This window comes from Tupaia chinensis, unplaced genomic scaffold (genome assembly GCF_000334495.1).
Source record: "Tupaia chinensis unplaced genomic scaffold, TupChi_1.0 Scaffold143758_1, whole genome shotgun sequence".
Lineage (NCBI taxonomy): Eukaryota > Metazoa > Chordata > Mammalia > Scandentia > Tupaiidae > Tupaia > Tupaia belangeri.
The window spans coordinates 1,491,754-1,513,908 of NW_006203607.1; the positions used below are offsets into that span (position 1 = coordinate 1,491,754).

At 48.2% G+C, this 22,155-nt stretch overlaps 1 protein-coding gene across 1 annotated transcript in view; it reads right to left on the reverse strand.

Annotated features, from left to right (window-relative positions):
* The window catches only part of CTPS1 (CTP synthase 1), a gene marked incomplete in the record, with an annotated part of 47,724 nt that extends 25,599 nt beyond the window's left edge, over positions 1 to 22,125 (reverse strand). Inside the window, 7 exon segments of the mRNA XM_027766886.1 lie at positions 443 to 523; positions 787 to 870; positions 1,309 to 1,425; positions 2,401 to 2,501; positions 5,561 to 5,731; positions 8,111 to 8,289; positions 22,045 to 22,125. Coding sequence (XP_027622687.1) covers positions 443 to 523; positions 787 to 870; positions 1,309 to 1,425; positions 2,401 to 2,501; positions 5,561 to 5,731; positions 8,111 to 8,276 — 720 coding nt within the window.
* Between the last annotated feature and the right edge of the window lie 30 nt (positions 22,126 to 22,155).

Consider the following 22,155-nt stretch of genomic DNA (forward strand, 5'->3'; position numbering starts at 1 on the left):
GAAAGAGGACACCAATTTCTAACGGAAATTAGCAAATGCAAAAGAACGCAGCAGAAAGAGTGCAAGGTAGTATGAGAACCAAAAAACACTCAAAACTGACGTATGGTTAAATAAGGACTTAGGATTTCAGTTGTTGTGCTTTGTCACTCGTATACAAATAAAATGCCTGGTTCCTTTTCCTCCTGACCTTTTTCTTAAAATGATGTGGAAAGAGCTGGAGCATGAAGTGCAAGGGGTGGGGAGAGAAGAGGCAGCAGGGGTGCAAGCATGTTTGGGGGACCACGAGAGGTGGTCAAGGCGATCCTTAGAGTCAATGGCATCAGTTCTTCTGGGGAACAGTCCATTGCCTTGATGGAATAACAAGTCCATGAAACCAGTCAAGAGGCTTTAGGACAACAAAAAGCAAAAGCCAATTTACGGAAGACATGGAATTTCTCCTTACTTGTTCGGGTTCAACATGGCAAAACATCGATATTTTTTCTTTTACTGCTGTGTCAAGAGGATTTGAGCACCTGCACACCACCTAGGAGTAAAGAAAACAAGAAGACTGAAGATAGTAGGAAGAGATTATAAAGTGGGTCATTTCGTTTCTTTAAAAACCCACTAGGACTCAATTATGGGGCCTAACCATAACCAGTAAATCTCTAGTCTCTTTCCAAAAGTCTGACCTTGCGACACGATCAATTAGATCGCATTTTTGCCTTTTTAATCCCCTGATGATGATTCAGCGTGCCAATCTGGGAGGGACGTGTTCAAACCACAGCACCAGGCATCAGGAAATCTTACCAGATCTGGGGAAAGCCCAAGTCCTCTAAGTTCACGAACGCTATTCTGGGTGGGTTTAGTCTTCTGTTCCCCTGTGGAGCTTGGCTATTTTACAAAAGGAAAAAAAAAAAAAAGTTAGTTTATCTGTGATAAAGAAATTTCCAGTATGACTTTTGATTACTTACATAATTTAGCTTTTTCTTTTTATCCAAGTGACACAAGCATAGTTCTACAGGGTCTGTGCTAAAGAATGTGGTTCCCAGCCCTCATATCCACCCTCTCTCACCAAACCTTACAAACCACTCTTGCAGTTCTGTTTTTGTTACTGCCAGAGGGTACGCACACTTGCCAGAGGGACACTCTCCTCTTGGGATTTTAGACATGCGTTCACATATGCCCAGCGTGATTCGCAAGCCTCTAGGTCTGGGTTTCGAACTGTGAAGCTAGGCACGTGGAATCCAGCACTTTCACTTCTATGCCACCTACTGGCCCAGGGCTGGCCCTCCTCGCCATCTCCGCCAAGGAAAACTCCGAAAACCTTACCTGAGGAACTAGACTGACGTGGATATTACAGAAGTTCTCTCTTTTGACCTTGAACTGGAACTGACGGAAGGCCTCAATGAAGGGCATGCTTTCGATATCTCCAACTGTCCCGCCCAGCTAGAAGACAGGGAGTTCAGAGGTTCAGCACCTGGCTTTCAAAGCTGGTGGTTTACTTTTCTGTCCACGGCTCTGCCGCCTCAGTCCAGTGACCGGTGACCACGCCGTGTCAGTTCGCAGGAGTGAGACTTCGTTTGTGGATAGGCTCTCCATTCCCCAAGCCTATCTGGCTCTTTCCACATCATTTTAAGAAAAAGGTCAGGAGGAAAAGGAACCAGACATTTTATTTGTATGCGAGTGACAAAGCACAACAACTGAAATCCTAAGTCCTTATTTAACCATACATCAATTTTGTATTAAAAAGTGAACAGTTGGGGCCAGCAGATCGCACAGTGGTTACGTCGTCTCTGGACTCCCACATGGCTGACCGTGGTTTGAGTTCTAGACCAGGTGACTTGAAAATCACACCGGGCACGAGTGTGTGCGGCCAAGATTCTGGGAGAATGGACTGTGGCATGGCCATCCGCCCTGGGAGTGAGTTCTCACTTTCCCTCTCACTGTCTCTGTCTCTCTCTCTCCTAGGCAAGCACATACACTCTATGGCAAAAACCACTTAAAAAAAAAAAAAAGGAAAAAAAAGAACAGTTATAAAAAACTGCTGGAACTTCTAGACCAGAAGTGACCCAACGGCCAGCAGGGTGACCAGGGACGCTCACCCAGAGCCAAACCCTCTGCCCAAGGACGGCGGGTCCGTCAACTCTCAGACGGAGGAAAGGGTCTCGTGCACTCTCCTTGGTACAGTCGGTACTACGTGAATCCGTAAATGCCGAGAAAGGAGCATCACGTGGACAAGGTACCACGTTCCCCTGCACGGTCACTACACGTGGCTGCCACTGTGCCCTCGCCTGCCACACAGCAGCAGACACTGCACGGACAGAGCGGAGGTCGGGGCTCCCCTGGGAACTCCCTTATCAGCTGCTGACGGCTGACTAAGGAGAGTAAATACATTGTTCACGCAGGAGGGACCATACAGACCTCAATAACACACACTTGAGGTTCCAGGCCATCTTCATCGACAGGAATCAGGGCCTGTCTCATCACCCACTCCTGGATGGCATCTGTGATGTGAGGGACAACTGGGGAAGAGAGAAAACAGGCGTCATTTACACTTGCCCCCTGGTTAAACTGCGGCACTCTGCCGGGAGGGACAGAGTGATGATGAGGTCAGGAAAATACTTTTGAGGCCCCCTTTAAATGGCCTCCACGAATCTTTGGGCTCACTCTCCCCAAGCCTCCTTCCCAGAATTCCAAGCTGTCGCTGGAAGCACAGTAAGAGATTACGTGGCCAAGAGCGGCGTCTGGCCCCACCTCTAACAGAGCAGATGCCCTGTGTGGTGTCCACCCTTCCGGCCACACACCCACACAGTAGGCCAGGGGGCCGGTCCCACTGCTCACGGCTGAGGCTGCAGGCGGGCACATCACACCTGGCTGCTCCGCCAGGACGGGCTGACAACCCCTGCAGAGGCAGTGCGGTACGGCAGGCCGTCAGGAACCCCGTGCTGGGACCAGCACGTCTGGACTCAAATCTCAGCTCCACACTCACTAGCTGTCACCACTGGCACGTTTCTAAACTGTTCTAAGCGGCTTTCTCCACCTGTTAAGCGGAAATAACGGCTCCTTCTTACAGTTGCACTCTCTGTGAAATGGTGCTTGCAGGACAGCGCTTGGCAGAGCCCGCAGCAGGCCAGTGCTCAGTTGGGGTGACGATTACTGTTAAATCCAGCAATCAGAGCTAAGCGGCAGTGCTTCGTGCAGGAGATCCATCACCTATCCCTCACCAGGCAGCTGGCCATCTTTAGCTTTCTTTTGAGAGAGATTTTTGCTATCGGGCATATGTGCTCACTGGAGAGACACACACAGAGAAACAGAGACAGAAAATGAGAACCCATCCCCCAGGGGGGATGGCCATGCCTCAATCCCTTCTCCTCCATTCTCCTCTCAGGATCTTGAGCATGCACACACACGTGCCTGGCATGAGTTTTAAGCCGCTGGGTCCAGGACTCGAACCACACTCAACTATGTGGGAGTCCAGTGACGTAACCATCGCGCCATCTGCTGGTCCCACGATCTTTGTTTTGTTGTGTGTGCTGTTCTATTTTCTTTATTCACGACAGCGTGTGTGTATGTATATGAGGGAGAGAAGCATCCTCCACGGCGTCTAGTAAGGCTGCGATACCCTTCCTCCAGCCCAGCAGATACTGGGCACTCTCCCGTCTACCCAGCAGGTGTCAGGTCAACCAGGCCGGGGATTCAAACTGCAGTCACTATGTGAATCAGCTTCTCTTGAGCAGCATGTTACCCTCGAGCCCCAGAGCAAGCCCGTGTGTGCTGTTTGCAGACAAAGTCTCACTGTCATTGCCTTCCTACCTCAGCCTCCTGAGTACTGGGGCCATGTGCACCACCACACCTGGCTTTTAGGTGGGCCAGGAGTCAAACCCAGCCCTCTCATCTGGCCGAGTCCACCACGCGGACCTCAGCTGGGCCCAAAGTGATCTTTTAAACTCACAAATCAGGATTCATCACTCCCATGTTGAAAGTTTTCAGTGGCTTCACACTGTTCTGAATTAAATCTTTATTTTATTTATTTTTTTGAGAGGTTTTTTGCTATAGGGTGCATTCACTCGCCAGAAAGACAGAGACAGACAGAAAGTGAGAAATCACCCCCCCAGGAGGGATGGCCACACCGCAGTCCCTTCTCCTCCATTCTCCTCTTGGGATCTTGGGCACGCACGCACGCACACGTGCCCAGCATGAGTTTAAGCCACCAGGTCCGGGACTCAAACCGCGGTCAACTATGTGGGAGTCCAGTGACATAGCCATTACGCCAACTGCTGGTCCCTGTTCTGAAATAAATCTAAACTTCTAGGGCTAGAAAGAGGAGACCCCCCATCTCTGCTCACCCGCTCAGCCGTACCGGCCTCCCCTCCATTCCTTGACCTTCCTCTTTCCCAAGCTTTCCCTTCATCCCACTCTGGCCTCCTACAAAACATCCTGTCTGTGGGCACCTCCCCTGACCACCTGTCCAAAGTGCTTTCCCAGTCACTCTCTTCCTCACTTGCTCATCTCCTTCGCAGCTCCTGTCAGACAACTTGTTCTGTTTGTTTTCTGTCTCTCCCACGAGTAACCTCCATGAGAATGACCTCCCTGGCCTTGTTCATCAAGTGTTCCCAGCAAGGGTCTGATCGCAGTGAGCATTCCATAAATATTTGATAGATGGTGAGTAAGCCAATGAATGCACTGAGGCCTAAAGTGTATGACCCAAATCACTTGAATTCCTAATTCCTTTCTCTGTGCCAGGAACTCAGGGAAGCATTTTACCAACCTAGGTCCTTAGCTCCTTAAATCCTCCGAACAACCAGGAGAGGTAGGTCCTGTTACTATCTCCACTTTACAGAAAAGGAGACCGTGTCTCTGAGAGGTTAAGTAACCCGCCCATGTTCACAGAGCTGGTAAGCGGCAGGGCTAAGATCCAAACATGACCCAGTTAACCCAGAATCTGGCCAGGACAGTCCCATACCAGAGCCAGCTGTCAGGGCGACCCTCAGCTTTCAACCAGTGAAGTCTAAGGTCAGAGCAGAATTACTCTCCGAACTCAGATGAAAGCCACTTTCCAGAAGCTCCCCAAATTAGGCTGCTGCCGCTGACACCAGATCAGTGGTTTTCCAACCCACCTTCTTAAAGCAGCGAAACCCTTTCTCAAGTGAACACCTGTGCAAAGCACAAAGCAGCAAAGTGGTAAGATGAAAGCTTGAGGGGACCCAGAAACCCAATTCTCGGACTCCTCATAGCACACAGGGCACCACTGACAGCCTGAAAACCAACATACACAACAGATGTGCGTTTTCTTATCACTGTCTATACCCCCCCAAGACGCACAACATACAAGCCATCTGGCCCAATGACCTAATCACACTCCTCACCATATAAAAACACCTCTCAACTCAAATCGTGCTACCCCAGCTGGACCGACAGTCTCCCCGACAGCCGCAGGGCAGCATGGGACTTGTCAAATTACTTTTTGAGCAAATAACCATACAATTCTGAATTTTCAGCTGCATAAAAAGTACATTGTTATACTCAAAAGAAATGAAACTGGTTAAGATTTTAAAACCTTAAAAGGTAGATCCAGTATTACCTTGGACGGTTTTCCCCAGGTAGTCTCCTTTCCGCTCCTTGTTAATGACGTACTGGTAGATCTTGCCCGTGGTCAGGTTATTGTCCTTGGTGAGGCGGATGTCAAGGAACCGCTCATAGTTCCCCAGGTCAAGGTCTACCTCCCCGCCATCATCCAGCACAAACACTTCTCCTGCAATGAACAGCGAAAACATCTAGGTAAGTGAAAACACCACGGACCACGCGCATCTTGAAATATCCGCAGGAACACAACAAAGTCTGCGTTCGTTTTCTAGGCGGCAGAACTTTACTTTCGGGAAACTGTGACACCAAAGAAAGAAAAATGACTAACCATTCTCCAAAAGATAGCTTCATACCACTAGCCTATCAACGAACTCACTCTTAACAGGAAGAGTTATAAAGTCACACAGAATGGAAGGAAATGACAGCCCAGAAGGCTGAGGGTACATGGGGCTTTGGTCAGCCTCTATTGCCTAGAGAAAAAGAACTTTCAGAAACATTTCCTAACTAAGCAGAGCACAGTTCAAAAGAACAATCTGAGGGACCAGGAGATGGTGTAATGGTTACGTCACTGGACTTCCCACATGGTCAACCATGGTTCAAGTCCCGGACCCAGTGGCTTCAAACTCAGGCCAGGCATGTGTGCTTTGCATGCCCAACATCCTGAGAGGAGACTGGAGGAGGAGAAGGGATTGCAGCCTGGCCATCCCTCTGGGGGGTAATTTCTCACTTTCTATCTCTCTCTGTCTCTTTGGTGAGCACACAGCCCTATAGCAAAAATCTCTCTTAAAAAAAGTAAAATCTGATTGAAAACTTATATAAGATATATGCATGTTAAGGTTGTATGGATTATAAAATTTTGCCCAGAATGGATTATTTCTACCATTACAACAAGGGATGAGTTCAGAAAGAGGGAGAGGAAATGTCTTATTTTCCCCCCAGAGACAACTCATCCTATGCTCAAGAATTCCGCATTAAATATCACTCCAGTATACCAAATGACATAATGGTTACATCACTGGACTCCCACGTAGTTGATGGCAGTTCAAGTCCTGGATCTGGCAGCTTGAAACTAATGCCTGGCACGTGTGCCTACATGCCCAAAATCTCGAGAGGAGAATGGAGAAGAAGGGATTGTGGTGTGGCTGCCTCCCCTGGGAAGGGGGTGTGACTTCGCACTTTCTCTCTCTCTCTGTCTCTCTTTGTGGATAGTGTATGCACCTCATAGCAAAAAAAAAAAAAAAAGCTCTAAAAAATTAAGACATTTTTGTTAGACGATACATGCACTCACCAGAGAGACAGAAGAGAGATGAAAAGAGAGAAAGTGAGAAATCATCCCTCCCCCAACCCCAGAAGGACGGCCACACCATAATCCCTTCTCCCATTCTCCTCTCGGGATTTTGGGCACACACACACCACGCCCAGTGTCAATTTTAAGTCACCGGGTCTGGGACTCGAAATCGCGGTCGGCCATGTGGGAGTCCAGCACCTTAACCACTACTCCATCTGCTGGCCCCTGAATACAGAATTTTAAAACTTAAGAGGTGTGTTTTAGCAGCACACCTCTCCCAATTTTAGGCAATTAACCTCTGCAGTAACTTAAGACAGACATGCTATTGTGACAGGCCCTTAGCGTCGATAAAGAAATAAAATGAAATTTTCCTACCCAGCCTTAATGATTCTGCTTTTTAGTCATCTCAAAAGGTCCTCGCTTATAACATCTAAATTCTACCTTACAGATTCTCAAACCCAGTTCTAGCTGTTGCTTGAATCCCTACAAAGTGGTCCTCTAGCCTCTGTATGACCATCTCTACCAAAGGTACCTCACGACTTCTTGAAGTCAGTCACCTCACTCTTCGGGGGGGGCTTGCTAATACAAACCCAAATGAGCTTTCTTATACTGAGACAAAGTTAATCCCCTATGTCTGTCCAGCCATCCTTCTTCCAAAGCTTGGAGTCACACACAGAAGCATACTTCCCCTTCCCAAGTATCTGACAAATGTTCTATGTCACCAGAGTCTTTTTTCAAGAGAAGTGACCAATTTTCACTTAGCCACCAAAAAGATAATTTCTTACAGAAACCTCTGGACTCGAATCACTACACTGTCTACTAAGAGTTTTTCTTCCGGGGCCATCAGATATGGTGCTGGTTAAGGCACTGGACTCCCGCATGGCTGTGTGGTTCAAATCCCGAGCCTGGCAGCTTTGAAAATCACACCAGGTGTGTATGTGTGCACACATGCCTAAAATCCCAGGAGAAGGGATTGTGGCATGGCCGTCCCCCACTGCAGGGGTGACTTCTCATTTTCCCTCTCCCTGTCTATCTCTGACAAGTACACTTGCCCTGGGGCAAAAAAAAACTTAAAAAAAATAAAAAAAGTTCTGCGTTCTCCTATCCAGGTGAGGAAAAAAAAAAATCACTCTTTTACATAAATGACGTTTCTAGAAGGCAGGAAATGGAAGTTATGCAAAATGGACACACAATCCCCAAATGCAGACACGTTCTTCCACACACTACACAAGTTTCAAAGAAAGAGAGCGCCTTGCTTACCATGTTCGTAAGGAGAGAACGTCCCCGCGTCGATGTTAATGTAGGGGTCGATCTTGATGGAAGTTACGTGAAGACCACACGACTTCAGTATCGTGCCCACACTGCTGGCAATGATCCCCTTCCCGATTCCTGATATAACACCGCCGGTGACTAGAATGTACTTCATTTTACCTTTCGATCTGGGAGAAGGAAAAAATAAAAATAAAAAACAACGGATAAAACAGATCTCGACCAATCAAACGTCTGTGTGTTCGGACACTGGCCCTGCTGATGGCTGTCTAGGACCCCTCGTGGAGCCTCAGTTTCCTTGACTGTCACATGATTTCAGAAGGTTCTTGTCAGGTTTCCACAGGATCATAACAACTGTTCCTCGGATCACTGAACGGCTTTATCAAATGTGAAGAGAAAAACAATTGCTACTGAAATAATGTAGCTTTTGTTTAAAGCCTGGACAACCAGCAGCCCTGAGAGTCAATCTAATTTAAAAACAGCTCTAAGCTGCCTGACAGGACACTCTGTCCCAAATACGGATGACATTACGGCTGGACATTAGGGTAGCAGGCAGGTACTTCATTATTTTCTCTACGCCCAAAAAATGTTCTTCTCCTTAGATAAGGATTCCAATTCTGCATGAAAGAACTAATGTCTTTGACTCAACTAGTGAATTACCAAGAAAACACAGTTCCTCTGGGTTACGGGGGAAGGGGAAAAGGCAAGAATGTCCACACTCCAAAGGAGTTGCACCTAAACCTAAATTCTTTCCAGTAAAGGTGGATCTCGTCTATAACTTAGTATGCTGCTCCTTGCAGGCAAGCTTTCCCAGGCACGCCATGAGGAGAGACTGGATGTACTGGGGGAAAGGACATTCGATAACAAACCAGTCTGAAGTACGAAATGGCAGAGGACTCCCAGAGAACAGAGATTTGATTAAACACAAAAAAACCCTATAGTCATGGCAGGGAACAGACGGAGTAGACTTGATGAGAGATCGAGAGCTACGTGCAGCGACAGTCGAGAGGCAGGTGACAATGGCATAGACAGGAGGTGAAGAGACAGTGGCCGCGCATCAGGGAGGGTTTGTCACTGCTTCAGAGGCCTAGAAGCATCATTTGTCAGCAAATCCAAATGCGATCAAAATGAGCAATGAAATCACCAAAGAGCAGAGAACCCTTGCTTTGGCACGGTCAGGACATTCTCCTCCAAGAATGTTCCATGTGAAGCTAAACTATAATAAAAATAAACTAAGACAGACACAGGGAGACCAGGGAGTTCTGCTGCACGCCCTCCCCGACCCGTCTCCTCCCCAGAGCAAGAACGAACCGCTTGGCAAGGAAGTAAGAAAGCTTAGCCCAATGGCAAGGAGGACATGGTCCTGTCCTCGCTCCTCTGCTGCACCATTTCCAAAGCGTGTTTCCTGGTGTCTGCAATATGTACATGGAATTTTTCTTTTTAGTTTACAATAGCGTTCATGTGGTCGCCAGAGAGACAGAGAGGGAAAGTGAGAAATCCTACCCCAAGAGGATGGCCACATGAAATCCCTTCTCCTCTAGTCTCTTCTCAGTATTTTGATCACACACGCACACACACCTGACTTGTTTCTCAAGCTGCTGGGTCTGGGACTTGAACCCCACAGCCAGCCATGGAGGATCCAGCAGCCTTAACCACTATACTACCTGGCTGACCCACAAGTGGGTTTTATGGATACACGAATCAAAGAAATGCTCATTAAACAAAGCATTTGGTTTCTTCAATATAAAGCCTCTGCAAGTGTCTCCTAAGTTAACATGAACTGTGATCTCCCCAAACAGACATCCGGTATGTCATTCCCCCGCTGACTTAACCCTCAGTCCCTTATCTGTCACTTTAGAGCTGAATGGCTCCTTACTGACACACGACTATCAAACCTGGCTACGTGTTAGGTATGGCCTAATCAGACATACCCCTTACTGAGACTATACCCTGGTCTCACGACATTCCTCGGATGTCCCTAGGAATTCTTCAGCCACCTTGAGTGGGATCCAGAATAGATTCCTTCTAAAGATTCATCTCATCCATTTGCACTTGAGCCACCCCAATTTTACTCTAAGAGGACAACACCCAAGGGAAATTCTTGAAGTCTCTCTCTCTCACACACACACACAGCAATCACTATTCCAACATACCAAGTTCATGTGGCAGGGAACTACCTGCCATGCGAGAGTCACTGGGCTAGACACTTGGGGACTACAAAATTTAATCAGATTAATCATCTCAAGTTGCTGGCAGTTCAGTTGGAGGAAACATTTACAAATCAGTGGGAATCCCGATGGCAGGAAGCTGACCAACAATATATGAAGGCCATAAAAAGAGACCAAGGGAGGGCTGGAAGCACTCAGTGACAAGATCTGAATAAAGTATCCAGGTTAGTGAGAGGTGCCTCGGGGAGTGGGGAAGGCTCCAGTGGAAGAGGAGTCAACAAAGCAGGGTCAAGGAAAGAGAGGAGGGAAGGGATGAGGCAGGCAAAGCATCAAATTATGTGCAACTTCGTTCTGCAGGTGTCGGAAGCCATCAGGTGTTCTAGCACAAAAGTAACAAAAATCACGGTGCATCCGAGAAATTAATCAAAGATGAAAAACTATTTTTTTTTCTTTTTATCGCTGTAAGATCATTTCCAGCTCCATCACTCGTGGGCTGAGACCTCAGGTTACGTGAGCTGCCCAAAGCTTGGGTTCTCGCGTCTCTAACACTGGGCGACCATCCTCACACGGCCCATGTCACAGGGCTGAAGATTCACGATTACAAGGAGTAGAGATGTCGGGGTGCCCGCAAACGTAATGGACTTTAAAACGCCAGCATCCTCACTGCCGGCCGCGGGGCAGGGAGAGGGGAGAGCTGCGCGGTCAAGGGGCCAGAACCGGACCATCGGGCCCGCAGCTCAAAGGCCTCTGCTCCCACGGGATTCGGTGCCACCAGGCCGCCCAAACCATCCGCCACCGCGACGGGCCTGGAACCTCCATCCAAGAGAGGGCTAAGCCAGTGCGGAGACAGAGCCGAGAGTTGGGGCGGCCTGAATTGAGCGGTGGCCGCCGAGCTTCCTGGACGCGTCTCTACGGCCCTCTCGGACCCAGGAGCCATCCCGGGCCACCGGCTCAGCCGAGCACCGCGGGGCTATTACAGATCAAAACACTGCAGTCAGCCATCTGTAGTATGAGTCTTTAAAAAGTCAAGAAACTGGCAAGAGACCACATTAATCAATTTGTGATTTATACTGGACTTAAAATTGATTTCCCCTTGAAATCATAAATATAAAATGGTTTCCATTAAAATAGACTTATATTCCTAATACTGCAATAATACACTATTCTTCTGACAGTATGAAACTAAAGTTCAAGTTCATTAATGGAAGTGCTAGGGTTCAAGTAGCTAACAAAATACAGAATTACATTTGTAACTGGCTCTTGAAAGTAAGACCAAAGATGAATTGAGACAAATGAAAGTATGTTTGCATCCAGAATAAATCATTTTAAGTACAGGTCTGAAGGATACCCTCTCACATGATGATTTTTAGCCCTGGAGCGGGGGCGGGGCCAGGGTGCGCAGGCGCGGGCCGGGCGGCCCCTGCGTTCCTGCCTGCTGGCTTCAGTCGCCGCGGGTGGTCCGAGCTTTCCCCTTGGAGGAGGAGGCCGTTTTTTTGACTCGCGGCTGGTCTGCTGTTTTTGTCGTCCCCCTTCTGCTGGGGCTGTCAGTACGTGTGACGGTCTCAAACGTGCGACCTTGTGAGCTCCTGGTGGTGCCACCCAGTCCATCTCTCCCACTGAGACTTCTGGACCAGGATGCTGGCAGGGTCATGCTGGCAGGGTCAGCTCGGCCTCTAAGACCGAAGACCCGTGGGGCTGGCCTGCGCTGGCTCCTCGTCTGCCTCCCTTTTCCCACAGCTGCTTTGGGAGAATGAGGTCCCCATGTGCGAAGTCATCCCGCTAACATTCGCCAGCGCCCACTGGGTGACACGGCCATGCTGGACACCATGGAGCCTTGAAGCCTTGTCCGTAGTCTAACAGTGTAGTGAGGCAACTGACCACCCTGTGACACTTTAATGCTTGCTGCGGAAATGCCTGGTGCCCGAGAGGTTGGTGGGGGGAGGCGGTGAGTGGCCAGCTGGGGCAGATGAAGACTGCTAGGATCTGTGGATTCAGCAAGAATTCGCCTGAAAAAGTGACTTACTTACGTTTACTGGCAAAGAAGGGGAAGGGACAGGTGGGAATAAGGAAGGAACAGAAGAAAAGCCTGTGTAAAGGCTTTGAAGCCCAGGAGAGCCTAACACAGCAGAACTGGAAGACCAGTGGAGCCAGCTCTGAGAGCAAAAGGAAGAGAGATTAGTAGGACACCAGGCTGGAGAGGTTGGCAGGGCTGCAGTGCAGCGCCTTCTAGACCAAATTAAGGATTTTTTTTTCTCTGAAGGTTAGTAGAAAACCCTGGAAACTTTTAAGAAGGCTTGTCTGTCTTTTGAGCAGTAAATATATCTACTTGGTTATTTTTGTCTCCTAACACTACACAAAGGTAAGGCTCTCACCTCCATACCGTGTTCCTGTTCTCTTCCCTAGAAGCAATTTGTCCTATGTTCTTACACCTCTTCATGAAAGAGTTTAAAGAAAAGGTGTGACTTGCTCATACTTGTGTTTCAGGAAAATCACTGAAACAGACAGAGGGCAAGAAAGCAGTTAGGAGGCTCCTGCAGCGGCCCCTTTTAGAAATTCCTGGCTCTTTCCAGATCTGGATCACTTGCTAAAAAATGTCTGGGATGTGTTTGAGGGTGCTCTGCTACACAGACTTTCAAGAAGCATTGATTTTTATCCCAGTGCCTGGAACATAGTTGGCGCCGAGAACACACTTGCTTAATGAAGACACTTTAGAAGATTAAAAAAAACGAACATTAGGGCCCAGCAGGTGGTGTGGTAGTTGAGGCACTGGACCCACACATGACTGACCATGTTCGAGTCCTGTATGTGACATCTTGAGGATCATGCCAGGCATGTGCAATACGGGCCCAAAATCCCAAGAGGAGAATGGAGGAGAAGGGATTACAGCATGGCCGTCACCCCCATGGCTTCTAGGAAACCATGTTTGCTGAGTTTTTCCCTGTCTCACAGGCCTCTCCTTCTGGGTCTCCCTTCCTCCATCTCTTCTTTTTCCTCTCCTGACCTAGAAACATTGGCAGGCCCCAGGCCTCGACCCTGAGTTGCTTCTTCACCTACAGTCATCCTCCTGATGATCTCACCTAGACCTTAAATACCATCTGTGTCTGACGACTCCCAAATTTGTATTTTCAACCTGGTCCTCCCTCCTGAACTCCAAGCGCAGAGCCCTTCTAAACACAGCCCTGAAATTGCCAGGCGCCTTACCCCCAGGTGGGGCAATTTGGCAGTGCCTTTCTTCTGAGTCTTTGGCGGATCAGCCCAGGCAAACTTTCCACACAGGGCCAGAGCTTTTGTTGCCAGCTGCTCAACTGCCTTCCTAGCAAAAACGTCACATAATACATGAACGAAATAAATGTGGCTTATTCCAATAAAACTGTGGCTAGGTTCCAACAACACTCTTACTTACAGAAATACACACTCTGTTGGAAGGCTCACATTGGCCAGCCTCTGAGCTAAACACGCCTCACAGCTCCTTCTCAGCCCTGTGCCCCTCCCTTCTCCCACGCAGGCTTCAGCGAGGGCATATCTCAGTCACTCCCAGGAGAAGCCCATCTCCGGTCCTTCCTAGGCAGCCAACAAGACAGCCCCCAGTGCCCTCCTGTGCGTCCCCCAGCACAGTGACATGATCACGGCGTGCTGAAATGACCTGCCCCCTTGTCTGTCTCCTCCACGCCAGATCGGAATCTCTTTGAGGTTGCTTAACCTGTCTGGGTTTCCTTATCAGGCGATCATGGTCACCTTTAATAACCGGGACCTAGCATGTTTCATCCCACCACTGCCCGTAATGCAGTGCAGTCATCCTGTGGCGGGGATGATGAAGCCAAGACTGAACATACGGGAACGCCCATCTGAGAGCGCGCCTCAAGGTTCCTTTGGAATTCCTTTCTGATCGGCCTCCTTCGTTCCACCCATCATCAAGTCTTGCTGTTCGGCCTCCTTCATTCTACCCATCACCAAGTCTTGCTGTTTTCCCAAGGCTTTCCTGCTTGTTGTTGGTTTTTTGTTTTTCTTTTTCACTTCCCCGTCGATATGTGTTACCCTAGTCTGGTATTCTAACAGATGATCTAAGTGAGAAATGGGGCAGGAGGGAGGATGCGGCTATTACATTCATCATGCTTTTCCCTGATGGGGGCTATTTATTCTAAAATTACAGTTTATTGACTATTTTGTTGTGGTTGTTGTTTAATTTGCTATAGGGCACATGGGCTCACTGGGGAGACAGACAGACAGAGAGAGAGAGAAAGAGAAATCATCCCCTGGTGGGGATGGCCAGGCTGCAACCCCTTCCCCTCCATTCTCCTCTCAGGAGTTTGGGCACACACACACACACATACCTGGTATGTCTTTCAAGCTGCCGGGTCTGAAAGTCAAACCACATAGTTGGCCATGTGGGAATCCGGCTGTCTTACCACCACACCACTGACTGGTCCACTTTGTTTAGTTTTTAATATACGTGTGACACAAAAGGAAAAGGGGAATTCACAGTAAAAGCCTCCCTCTCCACCCACCTCATGTTCCTCCCAGAGGCGGTCGCTATCACCAGCTTTTTGTTCTTCAAGAGATATTCTGTGCATGTGTACAGATAATTATTGGTTATATTTTTTAATAATTATTTATTCAATTTTATTTATTATTACTATTCATTTTGATCAGAGAGAGAAGGAGGATGAGAAAGCAAGCCACCAGGTCCAGGACTCGAACCATGGTCACCCATGTAGGAGTCCAACACCTTAACCACCATGCCACCTGCTGGCTCCAGTTATATCTTATTTTAATGTGAACATACTATCTTAGATTTCCTAACTTGAGCTAGCTTTCTTTAATATTATTTAGTAAACTAGTTGGTTATTACTTTAGCTCTGTTCAAGAAAGGATTTAAAAGCTGTGTGTGCATGCCTGTAAAAAATGAGGAAAATGAAGCAAAGGAAAAACGAGGGCAGGACATTTTTCTCTTCAATGGCACTCCATTGCCTTCAAGATAGAGTCAAAACTACGCCATGATTTCTGAGGCCACGCACAAGCTGGCCTGTTTACCTCCCTAGCCGCATCGCTCACCTCCTGCTTCAGGTCTTTCCGTTTCTAAACATGCATTTATTCTCTCTCTCTCTTTCTAATTTGTGAGACGGCACATGTAGTCACCAGAGAGATACAGAGAGGGACGGTGAAAAAGCACCCCCCAAGGGAAGTGGTCACACCACAGTCCTTTCTCCATTTCTCCCTTCTTCTGGGATCTTGGGCACGCACCCACACACATGCCTGGCACGTTTCTCAGGCCATTGATTCTGGGACTTGAATTGTGTGGCAGGCATCTGGGACGCAGCAGCCTCCGCCAGCACAGCGCCGGCTGCCCAGCACGCGTGTACTCCCTCTCCCTGCGATCTTTGCATAGACCTCGCTGGCATAGCTGCCCCCACCCCACCAGTGTCTTACCAATGTCACTTGAGCTTGGTCTTCATTTCCCCAGAGTAACTTTTCTGGACAGCCTCCTTCCTCCAAGCTGGGGTTAACATTTCTCTCCCAAACTTTTACAGCTGTCTGGACTTCCCTGAGCATAGCACTCAAACTGAATTTTAACCATTCATTTCCTTTTCCAAACCTACTTGCCCATAAACTCCATGCTGTCAGGGACCTGTTTATCTCACTCTCTGGCACACCCCTGTGGCTACCTGACCCCAGCCCACAGCAGGCATTTGGCAAGATGGTGCTCTGAACTCACAAATGAATGAGTCCAGAAATTAAAGTAGATCAAAGATCCTTTCTAGAGGTGAGTCACAAATTTGACTTTTACCTTCCTAGCAGCCAAAGAGAAGAGCAATGTGATTGAGTAGAAATAAGTAAGGAGAAATACGCAGGAGAAATACCACTTCACTGACCTCGCAGGTCCCCTCACTCACACCCCTAAGACCCCACTGTTTTTCCCGGTAGCCATAACTGATGTAATAACTGATGGGATCATTGGTCCGTTGATGTTTGTCTTCCCCCCAGACTGCATTTGTTGATGAGTGTACCCCCAGCACCTCTTCCATTGCCTGAATGTAGGAGGTGCTCAGTAAATGTTTCGGGAATGAATTAAATGGTGATTTGTGCTGCTGAGATTAGCAACCCATTTCTCCCGGAGTCTTCTGGAGAGGAACCAGGATGTAAGTGTAAGGACAAATGGTCTCAGTGACATCCATATGGCAGACACAGGCGAGGGGCACAGGCCTGCTCTTTATAATGACTCTCAAGAAAGGCTGACAACGGTGCCACCAAGTGTGACTCAGGCAAAGCGATTCCACAGAGAGCATGAAGGGCGCAGTACTGGGAGAGGCCACCTGCAGACCAGGCCCACCTGGGTGCTGGATAGATTCTGAGGGGCAGTGACTCAATGTTACCCTCTCTGGGAGAGTGGAATGAAGCCACTCCGAATGTCAAATTTAGGCCTTCAACAAGCAGTTGAGCTTGGGGATAAAAGTCATATCCACTTCAGAATTAATTAAGGTCCTTCGTAGAGAACACGATGGGGTGTCAGAATCTGGTGGCGACATCTGTCTCATGTAGGGCCTACGATAACGCGTATTATGGTTAAATATGACTAGGCACTGTAATCGTATGCTGCTACTCATTAACACACTGAAGAAAACACATAGTAAAAGAGAAAGAAGATGCCATTTTATAAAAGCATACTCTCAAGTATAATAATGGATTCTCAGTTAATAAATATACCATAGCTAAGATCACCACAAATCCTAGTTTGGAAGGAGAGTTCTGAATTCTTTAAATTGCATTATTCTTTGTTTTTTTTTAATTAATTTCTTTTTTTTAGGTTTTAGCCATAGGGTGTATGAACTCGCCAGAGAGACACAGAAAGAGGGAAAGTGAGAAATCACTTCTCAGGGGGATGGCCATGCCATAATCCTTTCTCCTCCATTTATCTCCTGGGATTTGGGGCACGCATGCACGTTCACCTGGCTTGATTTTCAAGCTGCTGGGTCCAGGACTTGAACCACAGTTGCCCATGTGGAAGTCCAGCACCTTAACTACTATGCCACCTGCTGACCTCCAAATTGTATTATTTTTAATAAAAGTAATATTTTACATGAATAACTAAATGTGATTTTATTATTCTACCCCTAGGAGACTTTTATTTTTAAGACAAATTGTCCCCACGTTGGAGTCCTCTGGCCTTGGCCTCTCTGGGCTGGGACTGTAGGCACATGCCGCTAAGCCCAGCAATTTTTTAGACAGTCTTGCTATGCTGCCCAGGCCAGCCTCAAGCTCACAATCCTTCTGCCTCAGCCTCCCAGACTGCTGGAACTGCAGGTGCATGCCAGTGTGCAGGAATCAAACCTGAACCTCCCAGGTGGTCCCAGCCTGCACAGTTTTAACAGCACACACTACCAAAGCTGGGCCACTAGGAGGTTTAATGAAAATAAATGGGTAAATGAGAAAACAAATACTTTTCACATCATTTGTCCTGACTCTGGGGTCCAGAAAACGTGGTGACAGATCTTGTTCCCGGCATCTCCACCCACAGGAAGCCCTCCAGTCCTCTCGGGCTAAGCAGGCCCCCTCTGAGCTGCAGAGCCCTCTCTTTATTCTTCAGCCTCATTCACAACCACCTGTTGAGATGACCTGGATTTGCTACTTTCTGAGAAAAGGGACTGCCCCTCTCAGCTCCAGAAGCTGCAAGAAGAGGTGGTATGGGCTGGTCTCCTAGTATAACAGTTAAGTGCTGCACATAGAAAGCTGGATCCCACATGCCTGACCAGGGTTCAAGTCCCAGCCCAGGTGGCTTGAGAAACATGCCAGGTGTGTCCATGTGTGCCAGAATCACAATGGGATAAAGAACTGGAGGAAAGAGGATTGCAGTGTGACCAGCCCCCATTGGGAAGGGGTTTTTCTTCTCTTCCCCTCTGTCTCTCGCACACATGCCCTCTAACATTAAAAATAAAAAAATTAAAAAAAAAAAAAGAGCCCTCTGCAAAACTTCCACCAGCTCCCCAGAACCACCTCAAATGTAGAGTCTGCATAATAACTTCGGACCAGCAGATGGCATAATGGTTACATTACTGTACTCCCACGTAGTTGACCACAGTTCGAGTACTGGACCTGGTAGCTCAAAACTCGCACCAGGCATTTGTGCGTGCGTGCCTAAAATCCCAAGAAGAGAAGGGGTTGCAGTATGGCCATTCCCAGGGGGTGATTTCTCGCTTTCTGTCTCTCTGTTTCTCTGTATCTCCAGTAATCACATGTGCCCTATAGCAAAAATCTCTCTCTCTAAAAAAATGAAAACTGTGCTTATTATGCAAACAGGGCTTCAAGACAGGCTCCCACCATCTGCTTTTAACCAGATTATGGCCCCTGCACTGGTCCAGTCATGTAGCTCGAGACAGAACATTCTATCTGTAGTAACTAGCACAGAGCTGAGCACACAGCTGACCCTTGATAGTATTTGATGAGCTGAATTAAGACTGATATGACCTTGTAACTTTTAACTTCCTCATGGGCTGGTTTTTTTCCACCTATCTAACCAAGACAAGTGAGCTTTCTTGCAAAGAAAACCAATTACTATATTTCAGTTGGCAAAAAAGACAGCACTGTGAAAGCAATCTTTACATCAACCCGGCTCAATAATCCAAAGTTCTCGGATGTTTCCCCTGGGTCATTCGCGGATGGAGGATCACTAAGGGGTCAGTATGTCGCTATCCTTTGGGCATCCACTGTGCATCTAGTTGCCAGAGGGAAGTGACCTAACAGAAAGATGCAAAGTGGGTGGGCACTATGGACCCTGAGAGAGTTAGAAGGATTTTCATCCAGCAAGCACTCATGTGCATAAAACTCAGCAGTTACCATTTCAGTTCTGGGGCCAGGCTCGAGACATCTGTTTTCCAAGATGTAGCTCAGAGATAAATTTCTGTCTCCAAGAACGACGACTCCTGCACCTGTCATTAGTACAACGCTCACTTAGAAGGCACCTCTGGAGAAAACAAGGAACTCCTAGAGTATCCAGCAACCCTCAAGTTTGCATAATTAGCACTTTGATTCCACTTACATGTGATGAGAGTCTTTAAAAATGATTCAGCCTTTTAAAAAGACTGCATTCAACACACATTTAACTTATCTGTGCTCCAGGAGATAAGGGAAAAAACACCCATAGGTTGTTTGTGTAGATTTATGTAAGTGCAAAAGACAAGAATGATGTGGCAAAGGAGATGTTTAGGCAGAAAGCAGCTTAGGGCTGGTTTGTTCTTATTGTGCAGTTTTGTGGTTAATGTGTGTGTGTGTGTGTGTGTGTGTGTGTGTGTGTGTGCACGTGTGTGTGTGTGGATGCACGCGCCGTGTCCAAAACCCCACAGGATTGGAAATGGAGAAGGGATTGCAGCATAATCATCTCCTATCAGGGACCGGCTTCTCCTTCTCTTTCTCCGGCAGGCACTCTGGCAATAAAGAAAAAAAATTGTAGACTGGACAAACATCTAATTTTCCTCCCCACTGAAACCTGACTAAAACCAGTAGGTGGCATGGTGGACAAGGCACTGGCCTCTCCCACATGGTCTTCTGCAGTTCGAGTCCCAGACCTGGCAGCTTGCTTTTTCTCTGTGTCTCTCTCTGGTCAAATTGAATAATAATAATAAGTAAGATTAAAATGAATAATGCTAAAAAAAAAAACCTTCTGGGTTGTCGAAAAAGTCATGACATAGAAAAAATACTTCATGACTTTTCTGACAGTCCAGTACAATAAAGAGGAGCTGGCCATGTAGCAGAGCTATTAGGCTCTGTGCAGAGAAAATTAGCTCTCACAGGGTCGATCAGGGTTTGAATCCTGGCCATGTTGACTTGAAAAACATACCAGGCTCACACACATGCCCAGTATCTGATAGGATGGAGAACCGGAGGGAGAAAAGATTGCAGTGTGACCTGGCCCTACAGGGGATGGGGTGGGGGGGGTGCTTTCGCTCTCTCTCTCTCTCTCTCTCTCTCTCGTGCACATATTCTCTGGCATTGGAAGAAAAAAAAAACTTACAATAAAGAAATGTTTAAAAACATACATAAATCGGGACCAGCAGTTAGCGTAATGGCTATGTCACTGGACTCCCATGTAGTTGACCGCAGTTCGAGTCCTGGACTTGTTGGCTAAAACTCACACCGGGCACGTGTGCGTGCGTGCCCAAGGTCCCGAGAGGGATTGTGGCGTGGCCATGCCCCCAGGGGGGTGATTTCTCACTTCTGTCTCTGTCTCTGTCTCTCTGGCGAGCACACGCACCCTATAGCAAAAAAAACCCTCTCCAAAAAAAATTTAAAAAAAACATAAATCCATAAAGGCATGGAGAACAGGAGAAATGACAAGAGGAACAAAAACCCAGAAGCTAGAAACAAGAAGAATGGTTGAAAACTGATCAGAAAAAAAAAACAAAAAACCCTAAACTAGCAGTGGTGAAAACCAAGAACCAGTTCGATTTACACGGAAGTCGTGAGGGATGGTTATAGGAATTTCGCAGCTGCAGGAGGAGCAGAGGAAGTGAAAGTCCAGAGTGAGGAAACTTCAGAGCAAAGGCGTCAGCACCAACCAACTTGACTGCTCACGGTGGACACAGTGGAGCTGGCTGGGAAATGGACGACAGCTTGCCCAGCTCCTGCGAAGGGGGCGTCGTCGAGAGTCTGTGGGACGCTCTAATTGCTGCGTAGTTACTTCTCCAGTAGCACCAAGGCTCTGGAGGTGGGTCTGGGGTCCCATGCTCAGCAGGGCCAGAATTTGGGGAGAGGAGCTGACTGTGGGACAGAGGTGAGTGAGGACACATTGGAACCCCACCCCAGCACCCCTGAGTGTCTGTCACCACACCTCCCCTTCAGGGAATAATGGCCACTATAATGTCTCACTTCCACCTCCCAGTCCTCTTGCCCAGAGGCCCTGACCCCCAGGCCCATGGACCACTGCTGGTTCATGGCCTGTTGGCATCCCCCGACTCCCGGCTGCACAACGGGGTGAGCAGCACGTGAGCGTGTGAGGGTGCCAGCCATGTTTGCAGCTGCTCCCCGTTGGCCCATCGCTGCCGGCCCTGCCTCCTGTAGGGTCCATGGTGGTCCCAGGTTCCCAGGGGAGCCCAAACCCTATGTGTGGTTGTTACATTGTATGTTGCAAGGTGGTGGTGATGGGAAGGGGGTGCAGGTTAGACACGGTCGCTCGGGTCACCCTGGGACTACGCCTCCACTTCCTGTCTGTGAAGGGGTTGCCTTCCCCGGTGCTGGGAAGGTTGGGGACCACCGTTCACATCACTTCCTTTTTAACCAAATATCACATGGAACTATATTGAGAAAGAGGTTCTGCTAAGTATAGTTCCAGATTAAGCAAGTTGAAAATAAAACCTGGGTCAAGAAATGCAAGAGAGCTAGGCAGAAGGAGCCTAGGCCCGGCCACCAAGGAGCGGCCACAGCGGCCCTAGACTGCTCGTGCCTGGGCACCTGGGTGAGAAAGAAATTCTCTCTCGCTTAAGCTGCTGCAGCTTTGGGTCTCTGTTCCCTCAGCTGAACACATGTCCCAACTAAAACACCCTCTCCTTCTCCACAGTTCCTCCAAGTTGTCGATCTGCTGTTTGCCTTTCATTTTCCGTCACATCGGGGCTTCCTACTGTGGTCTGCGACCAGTCAGACCCAGCGAAGCCTTACCCTGCATCGTGTGGCTCCTGTTTTCTTCCAGCCTCCCCTCCCTCGTCTCCTTCCCCTGAATGGGCCTCGGCTCTGCTCTTTGCCCTGTACCCTCCTCCCCTTCCTGTCACTCACCTGGTCCCGTGTGGACTCTGGAGGCCTCCTTCACGGTGACTGTAGGAGTGGCTTTGAAGGCCTGGCCAGCCGCTGTGGGCCCAGGCTGTGTTCTCCTGCCTCTAACCCAGG